Here is a 22,014-nt window from a genome sequence, read left to right as displayed (position 1 = left end):
TAACTCAGGATCGGAATGAGTGAAGCCCCTCCCATCTTTCAGAGCCTTTCTATATTTCAGGGCCAGGGAAATAGTTATAGGCTGTAAAAAGAAGCTTGTTCTAATGGGCCAAACTTTTCGAAATAAAGTCAAAACTCTATTGTTACTCAATAAATACAATCATGTCCTTGAAGTCAAATGAACTAACATAGCAGTGCTCTTATTTCACTAGATGTGAGCTTTTTATCATAAGAAATCTTATTTCTTATTGATTGACTAACTCAAACTCATTTCCCATCCTACCCCTCTCTTTTCCAGTGCCATCTTCTTCCCACCTGGGACACCATTCACTACCATTTTTAGTAACTTATTCAGCAGGTGACATTATGGTTAAGAGAAAGATTAATGTAAGAACGTATTTCAAACTCCCAGTTCCAGCATAATAAGCTATGGAGTCTTGGGCAAGTTTCTTGACATTATAAAGCCTTTATTTCCCTATCTGTGAAATGGAGCTAATAGTTCTACTCCACAGTGCTGTGAAAATAACATAGAAAAATACTTATATGCCATGTGCTTGTCACATGTAAATATTCAATGTATTTGAGTTTTAATTTATTGCTTTAAAGTTAAGGAATAGTTAGTTGATTGGGAATGGTATTTGATGGGTTCCAAGCACAAACTAGCCCATATACAAACATCATCTTCACTGCCAATTTTTCTACCAGCATGTGTGGCTCCAAGAAATCTGCTTTAAAATGCAAATACAGGGAAGTTTTAGACCTTATGAATTTAAATCTTAAATAGGTGCAGAATGGGAGACGAAAAGGAAAATGAAAGAAGGTCATGGTAAAACTGTATTTATATGTGTTTTTTTTCTCTAATTTTAAATCTAAACCTCAGATGTGTCATGTGTCTATGAATGCAAAGAAATATACCGTTTTTGTTTTTGTTTTAAACCATGAGAGATCTCCAGATTTAAAACTTCCTTTCATCCATAGAATTCTCCTTTAGCAGTTTTCCTTTACAGAAGGTAACCTCTAAAAACAGTTCACAGTTAAAAGTTAAAAAAATAAATTAATAGCTGCCGAAAGTTGGTGATAAGTGTGCAGTTAATTATGCTGTTTTCTCTACTTTTAATATTTGAAATTTTAATATTTGAAAAATATTCCATTGACTATTTTTCCATTGAAAAAGTTGAAGAAAAGTAAGTCCCAATAATTATATTGCCTTATGTAGTTCAATTGAGATATATAGCTCCATTCCACCTTATCATAGAAGTGTGTGGTAGCCTGGTAAAGAATAGCATCAATTTCCCATGACATGAAAAACAATGGTTTCTTAAGATGGAACAAAGAAATCTTAAAACTTGTCTTAATGATGGCTTTTTGGACAGATAGATAATCATAGACATAGAAATAAATGTCACCTCCAGCATGTCTGCTTTAAACTTAACATCCTACTACATTCATTCAATATATAGAGAACATCTCTGAATTATTTCACCAGATGACCATACTTCTATACCAATTCCTGTGGACACTGAAATCAGGAGTTACCATGTCTAAACTCCCAGCTAGTAAGTTATAGGACCAAGATAGCAAGGAAGCCTTTCACAACTTGTGACATTGCTGACTGACATTTTCTTAGCTAGGATCAAAGCAACTAAATACCAAAATTATGGAGGATGATTTTTTTTTTTCTCTTCCAAAAGCCACTTTTTAAATTTTTTACTCTAAGCATTTATTTTTTGAATAAGATGAAAAGATTTTATTATCTTGTATGTTAAAGCATGGAAGTAGTATTAAAAAGCCAAAGTGGTAGGAAGAAAAAAACTGGAATTTGAAGGCAGTATATTATGGAAAAGTAGCTAAAATATTATAAAACTTCTGCATCTTATAACCCAGCATTCCACATCCCTGCCTTACAAGATGCATTGCCTCATTCCTCAGAAAATTTAAAAATGTAAAATTGAACCAAACATCCTGGAAACTCGGATTTGGCCACCCATTCATTCCTTCCCTAAAATAGCATAGCAAAGGAAATTATGAGGTTCTGTTTATGCTACAAAATACAGAGCTTATACACTATTCACATTATCAAGGCTAATTAAGAGTTCAGGGAGATACCATGAAATCACCTGTGTTGAGCAAGTCTCCATCTACACTCTACAGCAAACACCAGGTAGCAAATGGCAAAGCTACCTTGACTTTAGACAACAAATGTCTTCCTTTGAAGTGAAAAGCCTTTCTGGGTAAAACCACCCTGGATATAACTCATTTCATTGATCAGAGTATGGTTTTGTTTTCTTTTGTTTCCCAACAACTCCAGTCTTCACAACTGTTCCTAAAAGTTTCACAAATGTTTGGAGGACTGATTTCAGTCTAGGAGTCTAGGAAACATTAACTTTTTTGGCAGTAATGAGGTTTGAACTCAGAACTTTGTGCTTGCTAGGGACTCTATCACCTGAGCCATGCCCCCAACCCTTTTTGTCTTTAGTTATATTTCAGATAGGATCTTGATCTGTATACCCCTCAAAATGTAATCTTCCTGATCTCCATCTCCTGGGTAGCTGGGATAACAAGTTTTTCCACTGCACTTGGTCCTATTTTGGGGGGTTTTTTGTTTTGTTTTGTTTTCTTTTGTTTTGGCAGTATTGGGGTTTAAACTCAGGATCTTGCACTTGCTAGGCAGGTGCTCTGACACTTGAGCTACAAGCCCCAGTCTTTTTTGCTTTAGTTATTTTTTGAATAGGGTCTTGCACTTATTTCCAGGTTATCCAGCTTCCCATGTAGCTGAACTGACAGGCATCCACCACCACACCCAGCTTTGCCCAGGCTAGCCTCAAACTGTGATCCACCTGATCTCTACCTCCTGAGTAGCTAGGATTACAGGTGTAGTCACCACAACCAGTCTTAATGTTTTTTTGTTGTTTTGAAACAGTGTCTCACTATGTTGACCAGGCTAACCTTGACCTCTTGGATTCAAATGAGCTCCCTGCCTCAACCTCCTGAGTAGCCTGGACTACAGGTATACATGGGAACATTAATTTTAATTATGTTCACTCAGACATTCATTCAACAAAATTCTTTTGCCATTACAGAAGTTAGAAGACATAAAATAAATATCAGAACCCACTAACCCATCAAAACTCTCTCTCACACACACACACTTCCAACTCACACAATTCTTAAATAAGAGTAGAGGAAGAAGAAAATCTCATAAGAAAGACCTAGAACAAGTGATGGGACCAGGCCCACAAAGAGCCTGGAACTGGAGAGAGCTGATAGGTGAGGGAAACCCAGAACTGGGCTCATGCTCACATCTGTGGTAGAGTTCAGATGATAAATTTTAATATACTTACATTTTTTCCACTACCTGGTGATCTTCCACAAATTAATATTGTGATTTCATAGATTTACCTCAGAAAATGCTTACAAAGGAGAACAGATTTTTCCTTCTTCTTTGAATTTTTTTGCAAGAGAAAATTCTCAGTGATATCAGACTCAAGTTATTCAGTTTGTTTGAACCCCTGCTCTGCCATTTACCAGTGGGTCTTCAACTAAGATGTTAAGCATCTCTGAGCACTTATTACTCTGTAAGATGGATATTGTAATAGTAGTTACTTTAAAGCATCCTTTTGAGGACTAAATCAATAGCTCACGTTAAGGGCTTCACATAGACCCTGGCAAAAAGTAGGCATTCAATTTATGGTATCTCTATTATTGTATGTGGTAGTAGTAGCATTTCTTTACAGGGTGTACTTCTCTAGATGGTATCATCGCTAGTATTGAACACCACATTATATTTTTCCTTCTATTTTCCTCAATCCTTCCAAAACAGAATTATGTATTTGATTTTTCATTTTAATATTTGACAAATATCATTTGTCCAAGTAGTGCTATCAATGCCTCATGCAAAAAGGACACAGCAAGGGGGAGTACTCTCATCCACTGATCCCTACATTAGATGGCATGTGGTGTGAAGATGAGTTTAAACACTGGAAAAGCTCTCCCTATTTCCCTCAGTTTCCTTTCTGAGAAACCAGTACTATAGGAATGCTTACCAAGATACAAGAACTGGACCCCATGTACTCTCAAGACCGCCCTTAGACATAAGTACTGAAGTCTTCAATAAGAAGCAGGAAGACTCTCACTGTAGCCCAAATGTTATGCCCTTTGGCAGATTAAGGAAGCAGGGCACTGTTAGCGTATCAGAAACATTAATAAATTCCTATCTCAAGTGTGCAGAAATCCCATACAGAAAGAGAAGCAAGCTCGTCTTCTTGCTGTCCCTTCCAGCTCTGGGTTAAAAAGTCACAACCCTCAAGGTTGTGGTGGTACAAGGGTCCTGGTTCAAACTTTCAGTTGCTGCCCCCATTAAAATGTAAAACCAGATTCAACCCATCATGGAGTGGCACCAGAGGATTGCAATTTCATCCAACATGATTTTTATTAGCCTCGCAATTTCTTAATGGGTTCCCCTGAGGGCTGGCTGGGAGAATCCTGCACCACCAGTCCGGATTTGCTACAGGCAGTGCAATAAACATGGCACCTGCTCTGTGACAGTCATCAGCACATCCGACCAGGATACATACGGAAGGCAGAGTTAAAGGCTAACAAAGCCAGTACTCAGGTGGCAGGGGGAATGCTGGGAATTGTAATCTAAAGGCAAAGGCTGTTCACTGGGCCAGAGCTCTCAGGAGCCAAGAAGGCAGCTTGCCGTCTCCTGAAATCAGTATCATTCACACATCTCATCAGTGTCACTGTTCCTGACATCTCATTATGCACTAGAGGTGGAAGTGCACACGAACTTTTACTTTTCTTATTATTTCCATGGAGCACCAAGAAGCTGGGAGTTAATTAAGTCCTATGGGACAATCAGTGTCTTTTTTGCTAGGTTAAATTACATTATATACAGATGCAAAAAAAAAGAGAAGAAAAATCCCTCAGCTCTTTCCTGGTTAATAGAGTAAGTTAGAAATACGAGGATCGGAGACTGGAAGGTGAAGTTGATAGCTCCTTAGCACACAAGGTGTCTAATGAAGTCATATGACAAATCTACCAGGGATTGTCTTCCTCGGAGGTACTCTAGGCTCTTTTCAACCACTTTTAAAGAGCTTCCTGCCTCAACTCTGAAAAAAAGTTCATTGGGGCAGGCAATAGTCAATCCTAGATTATAGGTGGGATAATTCACTCAACCAGGCTGGAGAAGCAAACTTCCTTTAGATTTGCAAAATCTAAGACTGAGAAAAATCCTTCAGAGGCAATACAGAACCAGAAATTACGACAGTGGGGAGGAACCTGCAAAAGACCTACTCCAAAATTTAACCAAAGTGTTTCACAGAAAGCTAATAAGTATTACGTGGAAGAAAAAAAGCAGCAATGTCGAAATAAGTTTGGCAAGGCTGGATTCAACAGAGTAAAATCACCTTCCTCTCCAAGCTTTTAATGTGTTACTGGACAGCATGACTCCCAGAGTGGAACTGAGTCTAAAGCATTTCCCAAACTTACTTAGCCATAGATTTCTTGTTTTCTAATGGGATGTTTTGTATTACCAATCGCCTAAGTATTCCCATTCGAAAATGCTGATTTCACCCAATTTCCCATTACAGGTGGGGAGCTGTAGTTTTGTTAAAGACTTGCCTACATCCACACAGGTAGATAATACTGGAGCCTGGGGAGCAGGACTCAGATCACCCCCCCCCAGACCACTCTACCACACCTTCTCTCTCTGTAACATCCCAAGAATCTAAAACAGCTGACAAAAGTCACCTAACGATCCCTCTCACTCAGAAAGTCATTCAGTGTTCTGCCACATTACCTCAAGAATATTCCTGTCAGCCTCTCTCACCTGCAGCTTTAAGACACCTAACTTCTAATGTCTTTGCCTCCACCAGCAGCACTGTCTGTCATGTGCTTGCATCAGCTCCAAAAGAACAGCAGCTAATGTGTTAGGACTGACCTGTCGTCAGGCCACAGTTCAACTAGACTAGCATTTTGGCTCTGATATAAGCGCCTTAGGGACACATCTCCTGAGACAAAGTAGTGGCTACAAAATGTATAAAGCATCGGGGAATCCTACATTTCCTTCCTGACTAAACCTCTACTCCTTAGTTTGGCACTCAAGACCACACACAAGGCTTTCCGCCCTTTGTTTCCCATTTGTCTCATCCTGACCACTATCTTTCAAATCTTACACTCCAACCAAATGTAGTTAGTTATACATATACCATGACTCCCTCTGGGGCTCCGTAAGACTAGTCACTAATGAACTTTGCTCCTTATGTCTCCTTATCCAAATTCTGGTCATCCTTTTAGATCCAGTTTTAAATGCCACACCCTCCAGAGAGTTAGCAAGAGGTTTTTCCAGTCAAAAAGATTTCTTTGCTTTCACTGATTTCCTATTTTGAAATGTAAATGTCCTCATTATCACATTATCACAATTTGCTTTTAGTATAGATATTGGATTTTTATACTTGCTTTATGAAACAGGACATTCAACAAAGTAGGGAGTGTATCTTATTCCTTTGTAAGTTAGAACACTTTCAAAGTCCATAGGGTTAGACTACTTCTACCATTCTGGATTTTGAATGCATAATTTTATCCAAGCCCTTCATAATTTCATAGTCTTTGGTTATCTTTTTAAAAACTAATCTGAGGGCTGGAGATGTGGCTCAAGCAATAGATCGTGCCTGCTGTGCAAGAGCAAAGCCATGAGTTCAAACATCAGTCCCACAAAAAAATAAATAAATAAATAAAACTACTCCGAAAATCCTACAGAATGGCTAATACAGTGCCTAGAACCTAAAACCCTCTGAATGTTCTGCAAATAATATTTGAGGATTAAAGAATACTCATTTCATTTTCCTGCCACAGAGTACCACACTCTGTCTGCTGGTCATATTGTTCCATCTATTCCCTGTCTTAGCAAAATTGTCAGGTAGTGTCCTTCAAACTCTTATGAATGAGTGCTGGGCAGAAACTGAACAAAATACATTTGCTTCTGCTTGGCTGTGCATATTTTCCCCTCTAGGAAAGGAAAGAAGTTAAACGTAAATGTTTTCAGGTGGCTAGCACTGCATCTGTGAGTTCCAACAGTGAAAGCACTTGCTTTTGACATTAATTCATGCAGGGACCTTGGTCAGTTAACTGTCTACTCCATTCTGTATAAATAGTTATTCACTACACAGGAAGACTGGGAGGCTTAATTGATATTCACAATGTGTTTGGAAGACTTCTTATGGAAGCAAACACTAGAACAGAGCATTTCTTTCCTTAGGTTGCTCTTTTCTTTATAATTAGAAGAGGACTGTCTTGCATAGAACTGAGTCAGAAGACATCTCCATTGGGAGCTGGACATCATAAAAACCACTACTGTCATTTGAATGAGGAGGATATATATCATAAAAGAAATACTTTACCGATCTTGGAAGCCCTGCGTGCTACTGGAGTTAGGTGTGTTTTATGCAGTTGTTGTGATTTCTCAGTTGCTAGTTTGTTTTTGTTTGTTTCCAAAAAGCAAGCACTCCTACTGAATTCTAAAGGAGGCTTACCAAAATCTTTTCTTTTCACTCAACTGACTCCCTTGAATAGAACAGGCTCCTTGTTTTCACCCCTGCCAAAATCCCACACAACAGTAATGCCTTAAGTTACCAAAGGGAACAGTGAGGAGGATCAGAGGAAGAGCTACAAAGAAAGCTGTAAAGAGAAAAGTGAGGCCCTTCTGTCCAGACATCGGCAGCCACAAGATTTTCTTTCCAGATATCACTATTCCTAATTTCTTATCAAGATGTGTAGAATTAGGTCTCTTCTAAGGTCCACAGTAGACACTCATTGGCCAAACCAATCAGCAAAGCCATCACCCTGAGCACATCACATTGTGGTCGAATAATGCAAGTTAGATCAATGAGTCATGTGGAGATATTTATTGACATGTGGGAAAGAAATTTTTCTTTCTGAGACTGTGCCCATGAAAGACTCTCTCTTCCTGTGTGATGTGAGTACGAAAGCAGGTACCCCCGTGAGATCCTGCAAATCATCTCATAGCCTCTGAGAAGCAGGCTTGGATTGAGTTGGACCCTATGGAAGGAGGGCCCTGAGTTCCTGAATCACTATGACTCATATTTTCTCCTGTTCTGTGAGTCAATATAGCCCCTATCATTTAAGTCCACTTGAGTTATTTGACCCTTGTGATCGAAGTCTTCATAATAAGGTTTTTGAAGCAAAATTTTAATAGAGAAATGAGAGATAATGAGTGCATAGGAAATAGCTATAACTAGATTGTATAGAGCTATGGATGTGGATATAGACATACACTTCATCTGAACAAATTTTCTTGATACACAATATTCCAAAGTGTTTCTGAGGAGGAAACAGAGATTGGGAACAAATAGTGATGTCTTCCCACAAATACCTACTATTTGCAATAGCATTGCAAAAGGTGATTAATTTCTCAGCACTGGAAAATTCCACTGAGGATCTTTGGGACATAGGGACTGTGGTTGAGAATGGAAATACATGTCCAATGCAAGAGAAGGAGAGGAAAGAAACAAAGGACAGAAAAAAGCTGAGTGCCATCAAATATACAACCATCCTCCTCCCCACTCACACTAAAATCTATCAATACATAATTTCTGCCTAATGGTTCCATGTCATAGCCTAGCTTATTGTTGCCATCAAGAATGTAAATCAGGTTATGATTACATGTAGATGCATACAAAATAATTAATGACACCATATGTAATATAGTGGGACAGCCACAAGGTCAGTCAGGTGTTAAAGATTGTGTATCAGTGGACTGGGTATAGTAACAAGTAACCCCAATCCTCAGCGACACAATACAACAAAAGTCACTTATTGTTTATACAATGTCCACTACAAATGTTAGCAAATTCTCTGGGACATCATCTGTATGTCGTGTATATTTAGTCCACTCTGGGTTATTTAAGTCAATATGGCAAATGAGAGGGCAGAAGACAAAAGCCTCAGAATTACAATGCTTTACCCACAGTATAAGAAAGTCAGATACACTCATCAAACTCCAAAAGGTTGGGCACATGAGTACTTTCTTTTTCTCAAAAATAGAGGAGAATTGGACATTGCAGGCAGCTTTCACAGCGGAATCACCGACAGCCCCTATGGATTCTCTCATGCAAGACAGGAGTCTGAAAAATCAATTAATTATCCATTAATTTGAGGAAGTTACCAGCACTTAACTGGAAGTAAGAAAACCTCAAAGTAATTCCTTCTTCATCTTCTATCAAGGGGAGAACCTGAGGAAACTAGCTCAGTGATTATCAGACCTTAGAAAGTCCAGATGGTCTTTTAGAAAACCAATAGGATCAAGACACACTTTTGGTTTTTGTTTGTTTTTGTTTGTGGGTTTTGTATTGGTTGTGTGTGTGTGTGTGTGTATGCACACGCATACTTGCATAAACTCTTAAGAGCAATTTATTTCCTCATTAAATGGATGCTTCTACACATTTCTTTCCTTCCTCCTTAGAAAGGACCCATTTCCTTCTTTCTGGCGTGGCTGAAGTGATCTCTTGGTGTATATTATATGGAAAGGATTCCTATACCCATACATTTTTCCTCTAATTTGCATTTCTGTTGGCTCCATAGAGAAAGGCAAAGTGCCTTGTGCCATTACTGGAGTAATTCCTCTATCAATTCTCCTGGCGCAGGCCCATGTGGCATCTGCTAACTCTAGCTAAGGACATCCAAGAGACCAGAGAAAGTCCTGTCTGACCCTCCTATCAGTGGTCAAAGCAGTGGCCCTTCAGTGAGTAGGGCATACACACACTTGACTGAGACTAGTTTCAATGCCCTCAAAGCTAGGATGCACCAGTAGTATTCCTACTGCCTCTTTTGTAAAGCATGAAGCCCAAAAACCATACAGAAAAACATCATTCCAGAAACAACAGCTTTGTAGAGTTCACATCACTCATACAAATGATAAGGTCAAATAAATCATCTCTCTTAGCTTTTATCCAATATCAGTTCAATATTCTTAATTCTGCTCAACACTCCTGCTTCTGTCCTTCTGGTTCTCCTTCTCTTCTTCTCTAAACTAACCTCCTGAGAGGCTGGATTCTCTCTGAGCCGATTTTTAATTTGATGAAGTCAGTTTCTATGACACTTTCAATATTTGAATATCCATATCTTCCTTCATCCAAAAATAAAATGACCTTCCTATTCACTTCTATCCAAATTTCTACACTCTCTAGGCTTCAACCGTTCTGCAGCTATCTGGTCAAGGCTTTGTACATTCCTCCAAAAAATATGCATTTTAGAGGCACTTAACCAACTATATAAAGAAAGCACCGAGCTGGCCACCACACTTGTAATACTAGCTACTCAGGAGGTACAGATCAGGAGGAGTGTGGTTTGAGGCCAACCTGGGCAAAAAGTTCATGAGATCCTATCTCAAAAAAAAATAAATAACAGAAAGGCTGGTGGAATGACTCAAGGTGTAGGCCCTGAGTTCAAACCCCAGTCCACAAAAAAAAGAAAGCAAGCACAGATTTCCACCTAGTTGTACTATTGTACTAATACCATGAACTATGGAGAGGAAGATTTATGGCTGAAGCAACAGTTTAAGAGGACATCACTAAGGAGAAAACCCAGATTCTGCAAATTTCCTGAACTTCCTTTTGTATGTTAAGACTGAGATGATTATTTGCTCTTATGAATGGAAATGCTACATATATTAGACTCAAAACTGATAACATTACTTTGTTTTTAGCAAAAAACAAAAGTTTAATATAGCCAGTAAGGAACCACATATCCAAATACTAATAAAACTCGTATTGTTCCTTCTCATCACAAATGCACACAAAGTTGGACTGCCTCTAATTTCTGAAACCCATTTAATTGCTATCTGAGACCCTTCATACCTGGAAAGGGAACTTACTCATATTTGGGTGTATTTAATTCTCTATCAGACTTCAGTAAGAAGATTTACTACAATGTCTTCACAAAATAGACCTGTGAATGTGAGCTTTTCTCTCATAGAAAAAAATTAAATACACTAGAAATATAAAATTCATATATTAGAGTTTTCGCATTCTGTTATAAAGGATTTTCATTTAATCCTTTGAGGTCATAAATCCAGAAACTAAGATATGAGATTACAGAAATGAGCTATCTTATATCATTCAGGAAGTCAGCCAACTATTTTGAATACTTCTGTTTCCTCATTCCCTAAGACTCACCTCCTCTGTAGAATCCAAACAACTTCAGCATGAGGCCATCCTACCATCTATAGCAATTTCATAGGACTCATGTAGGATAACTAAAGTTTCATATTTTTAAAAGTTTGGAAGAAATCTCATCATCCTATTCCCACACTCAACCCCAAAATGAGTTCACATATTTCTGCATAGTTCCAGGTTTCACTGAGAAAACTCCACGCAGTATTTATTAAGGCCACAATGACTCCAGTTTATGAAGCTGTACTTTAAAAGAAAATACTCATATCATGTCCCAGGGGACTGCTCTCTGCCTTCCATTAATAGGATCATTTTCACAGGGTTCATAAAGCTCACTGCTTTCTACTGAGGGCAGAAACTATGACTTTACCATAAAATTTAAGAGCAGTTTACCTGAGATGACTCAAACTCCTGTATCATGATATAATAATTGCTTATTGATATATAACAATGAAAAATAGTAAGGAATTTTTGGTCAAAATATGACCAGTGGCTATTGAAACCACAGCCTCATTCACAATAATGTACCTTGATATAAAAGGCACAGAGAGGCTGATGCCATAAGTCCATGCAATACAAAGATTCTGAGAAATAAGAGACACTATTAACTTGCTCAGCTGAAGTAAAGACTATTCAGGTTAAATATTTCTGAGTGTCCTCTTTTTAGTAAAAAATGGAGCAAGACAAAGAAACATAGATCTTAGTTTCAAATAAATGGCAAAGCCTCTTTCAGACAGCAAATTCTGGGTATGACAATACCATAGTCAACAAAGACAAAAATTATAGCACCTAGCAATTTGCAGAGCACTCACAAATTTATTTGCCAATTGTATAATCTCATTATGCATTTAACAAACAATAATGTATTTTGAGAGTTTTCTATGAATGAGACACTGAGCTAATTGCTCTCCATGCCTTGTTTAATTCTTACAACCCTATGAAGAAATTAACAGACTCAGTGAAGTTAAAAAAATTTGCAAATATTATATAACAAGTAGAAGAATCGGCTTCAATACTAGTTTTATTCTGGAGCCCAAGCTCATAGCTACTGTATCATAATACCTCTGTTTAATTTTTAGATTCCTCCTATTATTACACTTTCATATAGCCTGCCTGCCTTCCTTCAAAAGCTGGATGTCAGCTACTACTAATTGATTGGAAGGTTAAGTGAGTTGCCATGCAGTCATAGACAGGGACATCCCTAGAATTAGAAGCCAGGCCCCAGGAGTCCTGTTCACTGTGTATCCTATTTGTCTCTGCTGCCTGCCTAATTATCCCAAGGAGGTAAAACCCTTTCAGATGTGAAACATCTGCCTACCCAACTCCTTCTCCCTCTGTAGTAAATAATTGTCATGCATTAGGACCCTCATTCCACAGAAAAATACAGACACAAGGGACTCAATACATTTTCTAAAGGTCAACCAAGTCAGCTGGGGGCCTTCAAATTCCTACAGCTTTTGTTCCTGATGTAACAACCCGCTCAGTCCTGCTTTCCACAGCACCTCTGTCTACCTGTACACAACCCTGAAGATGTGCCCTGAATAAAAGAGCTGGGTCTACAGGGAAGGAAAGGAAGAGAAAGACAAACAGAGGTCAGGAGATGGGAAGGAAGAGGAGGAGAAAAAGGGAAAAGAAAAAGAAAAAAAGGAGAAAGGAAAAAAAAATCAATGGGAAAGAAAAGGCAATAAAGCAAAAAATATTTTTGGATTTCAGTAAAAGAAGAAATACCGATTGGGGAAGTGGAAAGTATTTGTAGTGAGACTTGAAATCAAGCAATGTAAGTCCTCCAACTTCATTCTTTTTTAAGGTAATTTTGGTTAGTCTAGATCACAGCATCTCCATTATTTTCAAAAAAACTTCTGGAAATTTTTTAAAAACTGAGATGTTGTATTGGGATTGCATTGACTCTAAATATTAGTTTGGGAATAGTCACATCTTAACATTATTGAGAACACCAATAATGATCGTCTTTAGTTTCTCCTGATTTGGATTTATTGTTTGTCACATCTGTGAGTTTGTAGTTTGTATCAATCTTAGAAAACCATTGCCATTATTTCTTTAGTATCCTTCTTACCTCTCCTTTCCTTCTGCAGCCCCAGCTACATAAACATTATGCTATTTGACAGCGTCTCGTAGATTACTGGGTATTTGTGCATTTTTTCCCCTTTCTTTCTTTCTGTTCTTCAGTTGGGATAACTTTGGCTTCCAGTCTTCAACATCACAGATCTTGTCTTCTGTAAAGTCCAATCTAATAGTCAACCTAACTAGCAAAATTTTCACTATGGATATTAATTTAGTTCTGTGATTATTGTTAATTCTTCAAGATAATTTCAATTTTCTTGCTAAGATTTCTTATAACTGCACTTATTGTATCTTTTTCTTTAAAACCTTGAATATGATTAATCACTGCTTTTAAGTCTTTAACTAGCAAATTCCAACATCTCCATAGGCCTATTTCAATTGATTATATTATATCATATATATTATATATAAATAAATAATATATTTTTGTGCCTAAAGTATAGCCTTTCTGCTATCTCAACTCAATGCCCTGATATTAAGTAAGGTCTGTCCCCTAACTTATCATAACTTGAAATTTCCCAATATTGTGCTATTTAAATACTTCGGAATCTATATTTACTTTATGTATCTCAGTAGCTGTTCTCTGCCAGACCTCACCAAAATGTACTCAAGATATGATTGCTTAACTATTTGACCAAAGACTTAAAGGCTCCATGCAGATTTCTGGATCTCCTCTGCAAACGTGCCTCCTCTCTTGTACCCTGCCTTGAAAATTCCACCATCAGCAGCCCTACATGAAAATCTCTGAACGCTGCACTCAGCAAGACTGTTTATCTCTATGTTCTGTTTCCTTAGGCTGTGTTTGAAATAGTGCTCTCAGACAAAAAAAATCACTCTACTGGTGTATTTCCCTTCCCCCCAAGGATCACAACCTTGTGCTGTCTGTTAGCCAATGCCTGAAATATTTTTGGCTAGATTTATATTGTACATGGCATGAAGGTAAACCTGAAACTCATTTCTTTCTCATGGCCAAGACCAGATGCCTGTCCATTCATACATGATGGAAATGCACTAAAAATCTAAGTGGGCAATCAGGGTAAGTAGGACTTCTTGAGGATTCCAAATCCCAGGGTGTGTGGGTCTTAACCTGGCTTAAATTCTCCAGAGAAATGTCATCCAATCTCCTTCTGGAAGGAATAGAATTTGATTTGCCAGCATTCAGGAGTTGATTGGAGGACAGAACTGGGTAGGAGATGGCTAGGTTGACTTCTCTTTAAAGAGAAAGCAGACCTTCCATTCTTCCTCCAAATTTCATCCTCATCACCACCTACCCTGTGCTTGGTATCAAGAACCCAATTCATACTTCATTAATTTAATTTGTCCAGAAATTATGTGTCAGTGAGAGTGAGATGGGAATAGATGTCTGACTTTGTCAACCAGAATTAGTGTCCTCAGGATATAGCTACCCTCTGCAGACATTAAACAGTGACCCCTCCAGTGTCCTGCCTTCTGCCCAGTTTCTGCTATCTAAATTTTTCTAAATTGGTAGCTTTTCTAGGGTTCTATAGGGGCAAATTATCTTCCTTTCTTCATCTAAATTTCCCTTCATAGACAATTTTGACTTTCCCCCACCCTGGTAAGTCATTTGCCATTCTCCCATTGACTTTCCATTTTCACATAATATGGGTTGTCTCTTCATTTATCAAAGGAGGTGGTTTATGGCTCTATTTTTTTCTCCTTTTATTATACCTACTTGAAACAGGAGATTCCTTCTTCTTTGTGGTGAGGAATCCACTCAACAACCACACTAAGCTTTGCAGTCGTGTTATCAACAGCCTTTACTTTGTTCTTGGTGTTTTCTAAGTTATTTGTTCATTGCTGGTTTTTATATCCCATGTCTTTTTTCTTAGATTCATTTTACAGTTTGCCAGAGCACACTGACTTTCAGAGCATGGACAAATATGACCAGCACTGGTGGCTCACGTCTGTAATCCTAGCTACTCAGCAGGCAGAGATCAGAAGGATCACAGTTCAAAACCAGCCCAGGCAAATAGTTTGTAAGACCCTATCTCAAAAAATTGCGCTGGTGGAGTGGCTCAAGGTGAAGGCCTTGAGTTCAAGCCCCAGTACCACAAAAAATAAATGTGGTAAACTTTCTGAATTTTGTGCAGTTTATATGTCTTTATTTTATTCTCATTCCAAATAGTATTTAAGTTAATATAGGATTCTAGGTTCAAAATCATTTCCCAGAGAGTTTTAATAGCATTGTTTCAGACTTCTTTTCTACTAATACAGAAGATTAGATTTTCAGAGACACCTCTTCAAGTTACTGCCACTGAAATTGCTGGGTAAAAATCTAGATGAATGGGGTGAACAGGGAGGAATTCCCAGGAGACAGAAATGAGGAGAAAGTTGCTTTTTCTGTCCTTCTTTCCTTTCTCTGAGTTTGTCATGGACTTCCAGGGTTTCCTCAGTCTTTGTCAAGCTTAACATCAGTCCTAACATCCATGGTGGGCAAATCCATCTCACCTGTTTGTTTATGAGGTACTCTTAAGATCTCATCTTGAGAGCCACACATCCAAATCCTCCATATATACAGAAACAGAGAAAAGAGGGAGAGGGAAGGAGGAAGAATTTTGGCATACTAGTTCTCCTTATTTCTTAATGCCTGTCCTTTCCTGTTCTCCCACTGCTCCATTGAAAACTATAGCTGTGCCCTACAGTTTTCTCCAAATGTGCTTTGAGTTGGTTTTATTCTGCTGTGGTTTCTCTACTCATACAAACCAACTTGCTATTTCTGCTGCAGAAATCCCTCAAAACCTCTAGTTGTCTATGGTACCCTATTGTGTCTTTCAGAGATCATGGATTTCCTTTTTCTTTTTCTATCTTTTCTTTCTTATCAATGTGTCACAGAGTTCAATTTATAGTAGGTATAATCAATGTCTTCAGAAAGAAAGACATGTTTTAAAATGAAAAAATGTGCATGTTGTTTATTAATTTATAAATCTATTCATTCTTTCAATATACTTTTATGAAATCCTGCTAATATTAGACATAATTCTAAGATATGGAAAAATACCAGTGAAAAAACACAGACCTTCTTTTCAAGTAGCTTCCACCACAAAGTGTTTTGTGAATTTTTAAAACACAGTTTGAAGAACAATACAAATAACATATCTTTGTGTGCAAATGGGTGTATGTATATACCTGAATGCATAAGTATATGCTTCACTTATCAAGTGTTTACTATCAGGTGTGTGACTTCTCTCTATTCCCTCTGTCATCTCTCTACTTCTTGCCTGGTTGAAATGCTCTACTTCTTGTGGGTCACCAATCAAGTCATCCCATACCTAACTACCAGATTAAGATGTCTGCAGTACCCCTGAACTCATACCATGGTTCTCTGAGGATTATTTGTCACTTGCTTAGGTCACAGTCTAATCCCACACCACCTTTCCAAACCTGAAATTCACTGGTCCCCTACACATGCACCATGCTCCTTGCACTGGACATGTTTGTCTCAGTGACTTGGACATGCTGGGTCCTACACCAAAAAATATATTTCTTCTATTTTGCTAAATATCTAAACCTTACCTGTTCTTCATAGTATAATATAAATGCCATATACTTCAATAGAACTCAGTTGACTGATCTATGTGAAGATGATGGAGCAGAGTCCCCATCCTATGATGGGGGAAAAGCGTGGCATAGGCAACACTTCCCAAAGTGAGGGCAGCAGCCCCATGCAAACCCTGGGATTAAAAAGTTCCATAGATGTGTAAGTTTGAGTAGTACACCACACTACAGCTTTACATAGAAATTTACATTATGCATTCACATAATGAATATTCTCAAAAATCCTTGTGTGTGTGTGTGTGTGTGTGTGTGTGTGTGTGTGTGTGTGTTTTCACAGTATATTTGACTTTGGAACCCTTTCATTGCTAAATATCTATTTTGTGAAATTAGTATTCCAATGTTCTCACATAGGGAATTCTTGAACTTGAAAGTGGGACCTTGGTTCTAGTTCTGAATAAGTGTCTTCCAGGGCTGGTCTTCCCCCAGGTTTAGGCACAGATAAGGCAACCATGCACCTTACAAAAGTGGCATATTTTTTCCGGGAGGAAATAGGGAAATGACACATTCAAACATCAGTAGGGTAACCATGCATCAACATATGGGTGACACATTGTTCCCAAGTCCAAGTAGGATACTTACACAAAACGCCCAACAAAAGTGACTTATTATTCTAGCACAATTACGAATTGTGGACCTTGCACTCTCAAAACATCCTGGTTTGGATTTGAATCAATTATATGGTCACTTAGTTATACATACTCTACTTACAGACTTCATTATATTCAGTTCCTAAAGCAAAACAAACTACTGAACCACAGAGTGGAATCTAAAATTAATAATGTTCCCATTGCTTAGAATTTTGTTTTCCTAGGCCCTCAATAATGGTGTGCCTGCTTAGCTGTAGTGTTCCGCATCTCCCATCATACTGACTGAGACCCTTGTTCCATTGTTTAGGAACCTGCTGGGGCTAACGCAGGTCTGAAATCTGGCTATTTTGCTGCCACTGTTCCCTGTGTCTTCTTGGTTACTTGGGCCCTGCCCCCAATGGACTGTTTAAAGCTATAACATTACCATCAACACTCAAGTGCAACGTTTGTCACATCTAGAAGCTGTAACTGTGGAAACTTCCCCTCATCCCTTGGGACTGTAGATTTTGATGTACATGCCCCCTGGCTCCTGAAAAGCAAATGTGTTATTTCCCCACAATGCCATATAGTTGCATAGGTTATGATGCCAAAAAATGAGCCATGTGACTTTACCAAGTTACCTCACCTTATGAATGTTAGTTGATTCATCTCTGAAATGATATAGCTGGTGCAGATATTGTCCAAAGCTCCATTCAACTGTGATGAATTGGCTCTAGGCACCCTCTTCGAACCTTACCTACCTCCTTGTATGGCCTTATTTTCTGACGATCCTTCAATGATGGAAAGAGCATCTTCCCATATTATTTCCTTGTCTCCTTCAGAGGACCTTGAACATGGCTAGAACTCAATAACTATGTGTTCTATAAGTATTTTTAAACACGTGAGGCATTGAAGTCTCAAAAAGCACTCAAAATTAGACTTTGAGTCATGATAAATTGAATGAAATCTAAGAAGTGAAATTATCAGGAAGTACTACAGAGAGATGATTCTGTATCATTTTCTAGAATGGCTAATAGTGAACTAACATAGGTAACAATGACTAATACTGAGCAGTCACTGCATGTGAGAGACGGTGGCTCACGTGTTGTAATAACATATCTCTATAATAACTGATCTGGTAATGACTATCAGGTGGCTATTATTTTTTTTTTCATTTTTCTTTTATTATTCATATGTGCATACAAGGCTTGGTTCATTTCTCCCCCCTGCCCCCACCCCCTCCCTTACCACCAACTCCACCCCCTCCCGCTCCCCCCCACTCAATACCCAGCAGAAACTATTTTGCCCTTATTTCTAATTTTGTTGTAGAAGAGTATAAGCAATAATAGGAAGGAACAAGGGTTTTTGCTGGTTGAGATAAGGATAGCTATACAGGGCATTGACTCACATTGATTTCCTGTGCGTGGGTGTTATCAGGTGGCTATTATTATCTCCACTTTAGATGAGAAGACCAAGGAACAGCAGGTTTAAGCAACTTGCCCAAAGTCCCTCACATAGCAAGTGATGTATTCAAACCAGGCAGTATTGTTCCAAAGTTCAGACACTTAATCCTGTGCTAAACTTGCTTCTCTTCCCTTTCGCCAGCATCTGCTCAAAGGTGCACCCAATATGAGGCTGTTACCCACCCAGACAGAACTTGAGCCTGGAGTGACTTAGCAGTATCTCACAGCAGTTCCATTTGACTTTTGAGTAAGTGGCACAGAGTCAAGTGAAGGCTGCAGTTGGGGGGTGTGACAATGAGAAATTCACAATAGCAGTGAATTGAAAGGAAGAGATATTTTAGGGAGACAATGAAACAGACAGTGACAGCCCTGGGCAATCACCTGAAGGGAAGGTAAAAGGGAGTGAGGAGACAGGGAGGTGACAGAACAAACAGAGAAGTCCCAAGGGGTGGGAAGGCAGACAGGGAGCAGTTTAAGAGGAACAGAAGAAAAAACAATACTTGTAATTGCATACATTTTCAGTCCCAGTATGAAAGTTATACAAAAATGCAGGAAGTACAGTTTTGCATTGGGACAGTTCGACTGAAACAGGACACAAGAGAATCTGGAATAGGATGTGGCACAAAATAGTCACTTAATAAGTGTTTGTTCCAAATAAAAAAGACGAGAGGAAAATCTAAGGATTGCTTTCATAAAAGGAAAGGCACCTAGGGGAGTAGGTGCTCAATAAATATTATTTTTTGTCTGTGTACAGTGAGAAGCCTGAGGAGTTATAAAAGATTATCTGATATGTTTCCACAGAGCGCTTAGCCTCTGATTTCAATTCTCACTAATTCCCTGGGGAGGCTGTGGAATCTGTCACTGGGGACTTGAGAACACTGTCTTTGAAGAACCACTTGGAGGGAGTGGTTTGGATAATTTCAAAACGGATGAATTGAGGTAAAGAGGCTAGACCTAAAGGCCAGTGGCCTTTCTCCGTTCTAATTTCTACGTAATCTCCTCTGAGGATAATGTTTGCACTCTGCTCCCCACAGTCCCCAGACAGATATGGACAGGATGGAACAGCGACATTTCTGTCCCACAAGCTGAGGACTGCTGAGTGATGTGGAGGCTTTCCAGAAGCGCGGGGTTAAATTGTAGACCACTTATTTTATAAAGAAATAAACCACAGACATCCCCTTTCAAACATGCATGTGGAAATCAGCACAAAATGCTGAAGAGATTATCTGTGCAGAATTTGCTTTAAAAGTGCCCAGGCAGCATTCATTTATTTTTGAGAAAATATATGATTAACCATAGTTAACTATGAATTCAGATGTTGTGCATTAGACCAGCTCCTCAAAGTTTGAGAGCATTTAATATTATATATCGCTGCCATTTGGACTAAATTGTTTTTTTTAATGTACACAATATTACAAATTTAATTTGAGCTGTTTGAATCAGTCTGTAAAAAAGATTTGATTATACCTGAGTGTTCTGGCCCCAGCTTTTCCGTATCTCAGTAATCTTGGCAGTAATTGGCTGATTAGGCGTCTCACACTCCATCTCTGCCTCAGTTTCCATGGTAATGTTACAGGAGCTATTATAGATGAGAACTTCATCTCTTTCCACTTTAGGGCTAAAACGAGAAGGGAGGTTAAATGGGGTGTCATCAATCTTAATGAAATGCAATTATTTTTACACTTATTAATCATTGCAAGCCATTAGCTTGTGGCAACTACAGGCCACCATTTGTCAAATTTTGCAAATTTCTGTAATTTTGTTTCCATTCTTTTATTGTTTATTTGTTTTCCTTTATCTGCTCACACTGCAATGAAAATGCACATGGTAAATATCTTTCACTGAGGCCTTTCTTCTTTCCCACATGTATTGAGAACACTAGCAAAAGCTTCTCCAAACCCAACCTAAAGCAATGCACAGACAATATGTCCAGTTCCAAAAATGGAAGCAAATGTCGGGCAGTTTCTTATTTTGAATTTTTTTCTTTCCCCCTTCCCTCTTCCTGATCTTACTCAAACTTATACGGAGGGAGTGAATTGCCTGAATCCCCCCAGGGCAGATGGAGAAATTGGAAAACCCACACAACTGGCTAACTGGTCCCTAATTCCAACTGTGAAAAAATGAGCTCATTTAGGCTTTCAATTCCCTCTCCCCAGCTGATGGCAATGAGGCTCTGTTGCTAGCAGAGGAACATTAACTTAGTAAATTAATTAAACTTACTTAACAGCCCAGGCTAAGGAGATTCGATATATGTGCCAGTTATATACTACCAGCCACTCACTTTAAAAGTCCTCTTGCTTTAAGGGAGGAAGCCAGACTGGCTTTAAAAAGAAAAACAGTGGTGTAGAATTACCAAAAGTCTAAAAATACGCAGTCTAGAGGAGGTGAGACCATGGATATTGAAGGGTAGCATCCCCAACAGGTGTGATATTTATTCAAGTATAATCCTGGCTTTAGGCACTGTAGCAACTAACTCAAAGGTTATTAGTAATAATAATGCATGATGTTTTATACTTTTCCCATGATTTCATATGCAGGATCTCATTTCAGCCTGTAAATTAGGTAGAGGTATGAAAAATGTAACCCAAAGAGATCAGGGGATTTGCATAAAGTCAAACACAAAATTATGCAGTGCCAAATCAGAACCCAGGTGTCCTGTTTCCTAGAGCAGTGCTCTGAAGTTTTCAGATGCTGCTTAAATATCAGCCACAAAGATGGCTGATCCCATGGGAAGAAGAGAAAGGATTGGAGAAAGGGCAAAAGGTCACCAATTGAGAAACTATAAATCGTGTCAAAATATAGCATCTTTTTAAAATCAATGTTGAAATGGGCTCTCCCACAGTTTGCTAGAAATAATGAATGGATTAACCATCATAGCTTGCCACTAATCGTCTCTTCTTCACGCTAAAATATTCTTGGCTCTGTATCCATTGAAGATGTGACTTGCATACCCAGTATCTTCTGTACCTACAGAGGGTTTTCAGTAATTTAACACTGCACCACCCAGACCTGAACAAAGAGAGTTTGGGCTGACTGCTGGGGCTCTTGTCTCCCCATATCTGAGCCCTTCCACCCATGGAACCTAACATTGTGTTCATTTTGTTGTAGCCCCATGACTATTTTTTTTTTAATTTTATTA

General features: G+C 38.6%; 1 protein-coding gene across 9 annotated transcripts in view; it reads right to left on the bottom strand.

Moving 5' to 3' along the window:
* The window catches only part of Pkhd1 (PKHD1 ciliary IPT domain containing fibrocystin/polyductin), a 468,594-nt gene that overhangs the window by 355,765 nt on the left and 90,815 nt on the right, over window positions 1–22,014 (bottom strand). For all 9 annotated transcript variants that reach the window (XR_012450616.1, XR_012450617.1, XR_012450618.1 and 6 more), the window contains one exon: window positions 20,343–20,493. Coding sequence is in view for 6 of the 9 variants with exons in the window: in XM_074081972.1 (XP_073938073.1) it covers window positions 20,343–20,493 (151 nt within the window). In the remaining 3 variants the exon portion in view is untranslated. The remainder of the gene's footprint in view (window positions 1–20,342; window positions 20,494–22,014) is intronic.

This window comes from Castor canadensis, chromosome 8 (assembly GCF_047511655.1).
Source record: "Castor canadensis chromosome 8, mCasCan1.hap1v2, whole genome shotgun sequence".
Taxonomy (NCBI): domain Eukaryota; kingdom Metazoa; phylum Chordata; class Mammalia; order Rodentia; family Castoridae; genus Castor; species Castor canadensis.
Note: the sequence above shows the minus strand (reverse complement) of the source record. Positions and strands in the feature narration are given on the sequence as shown.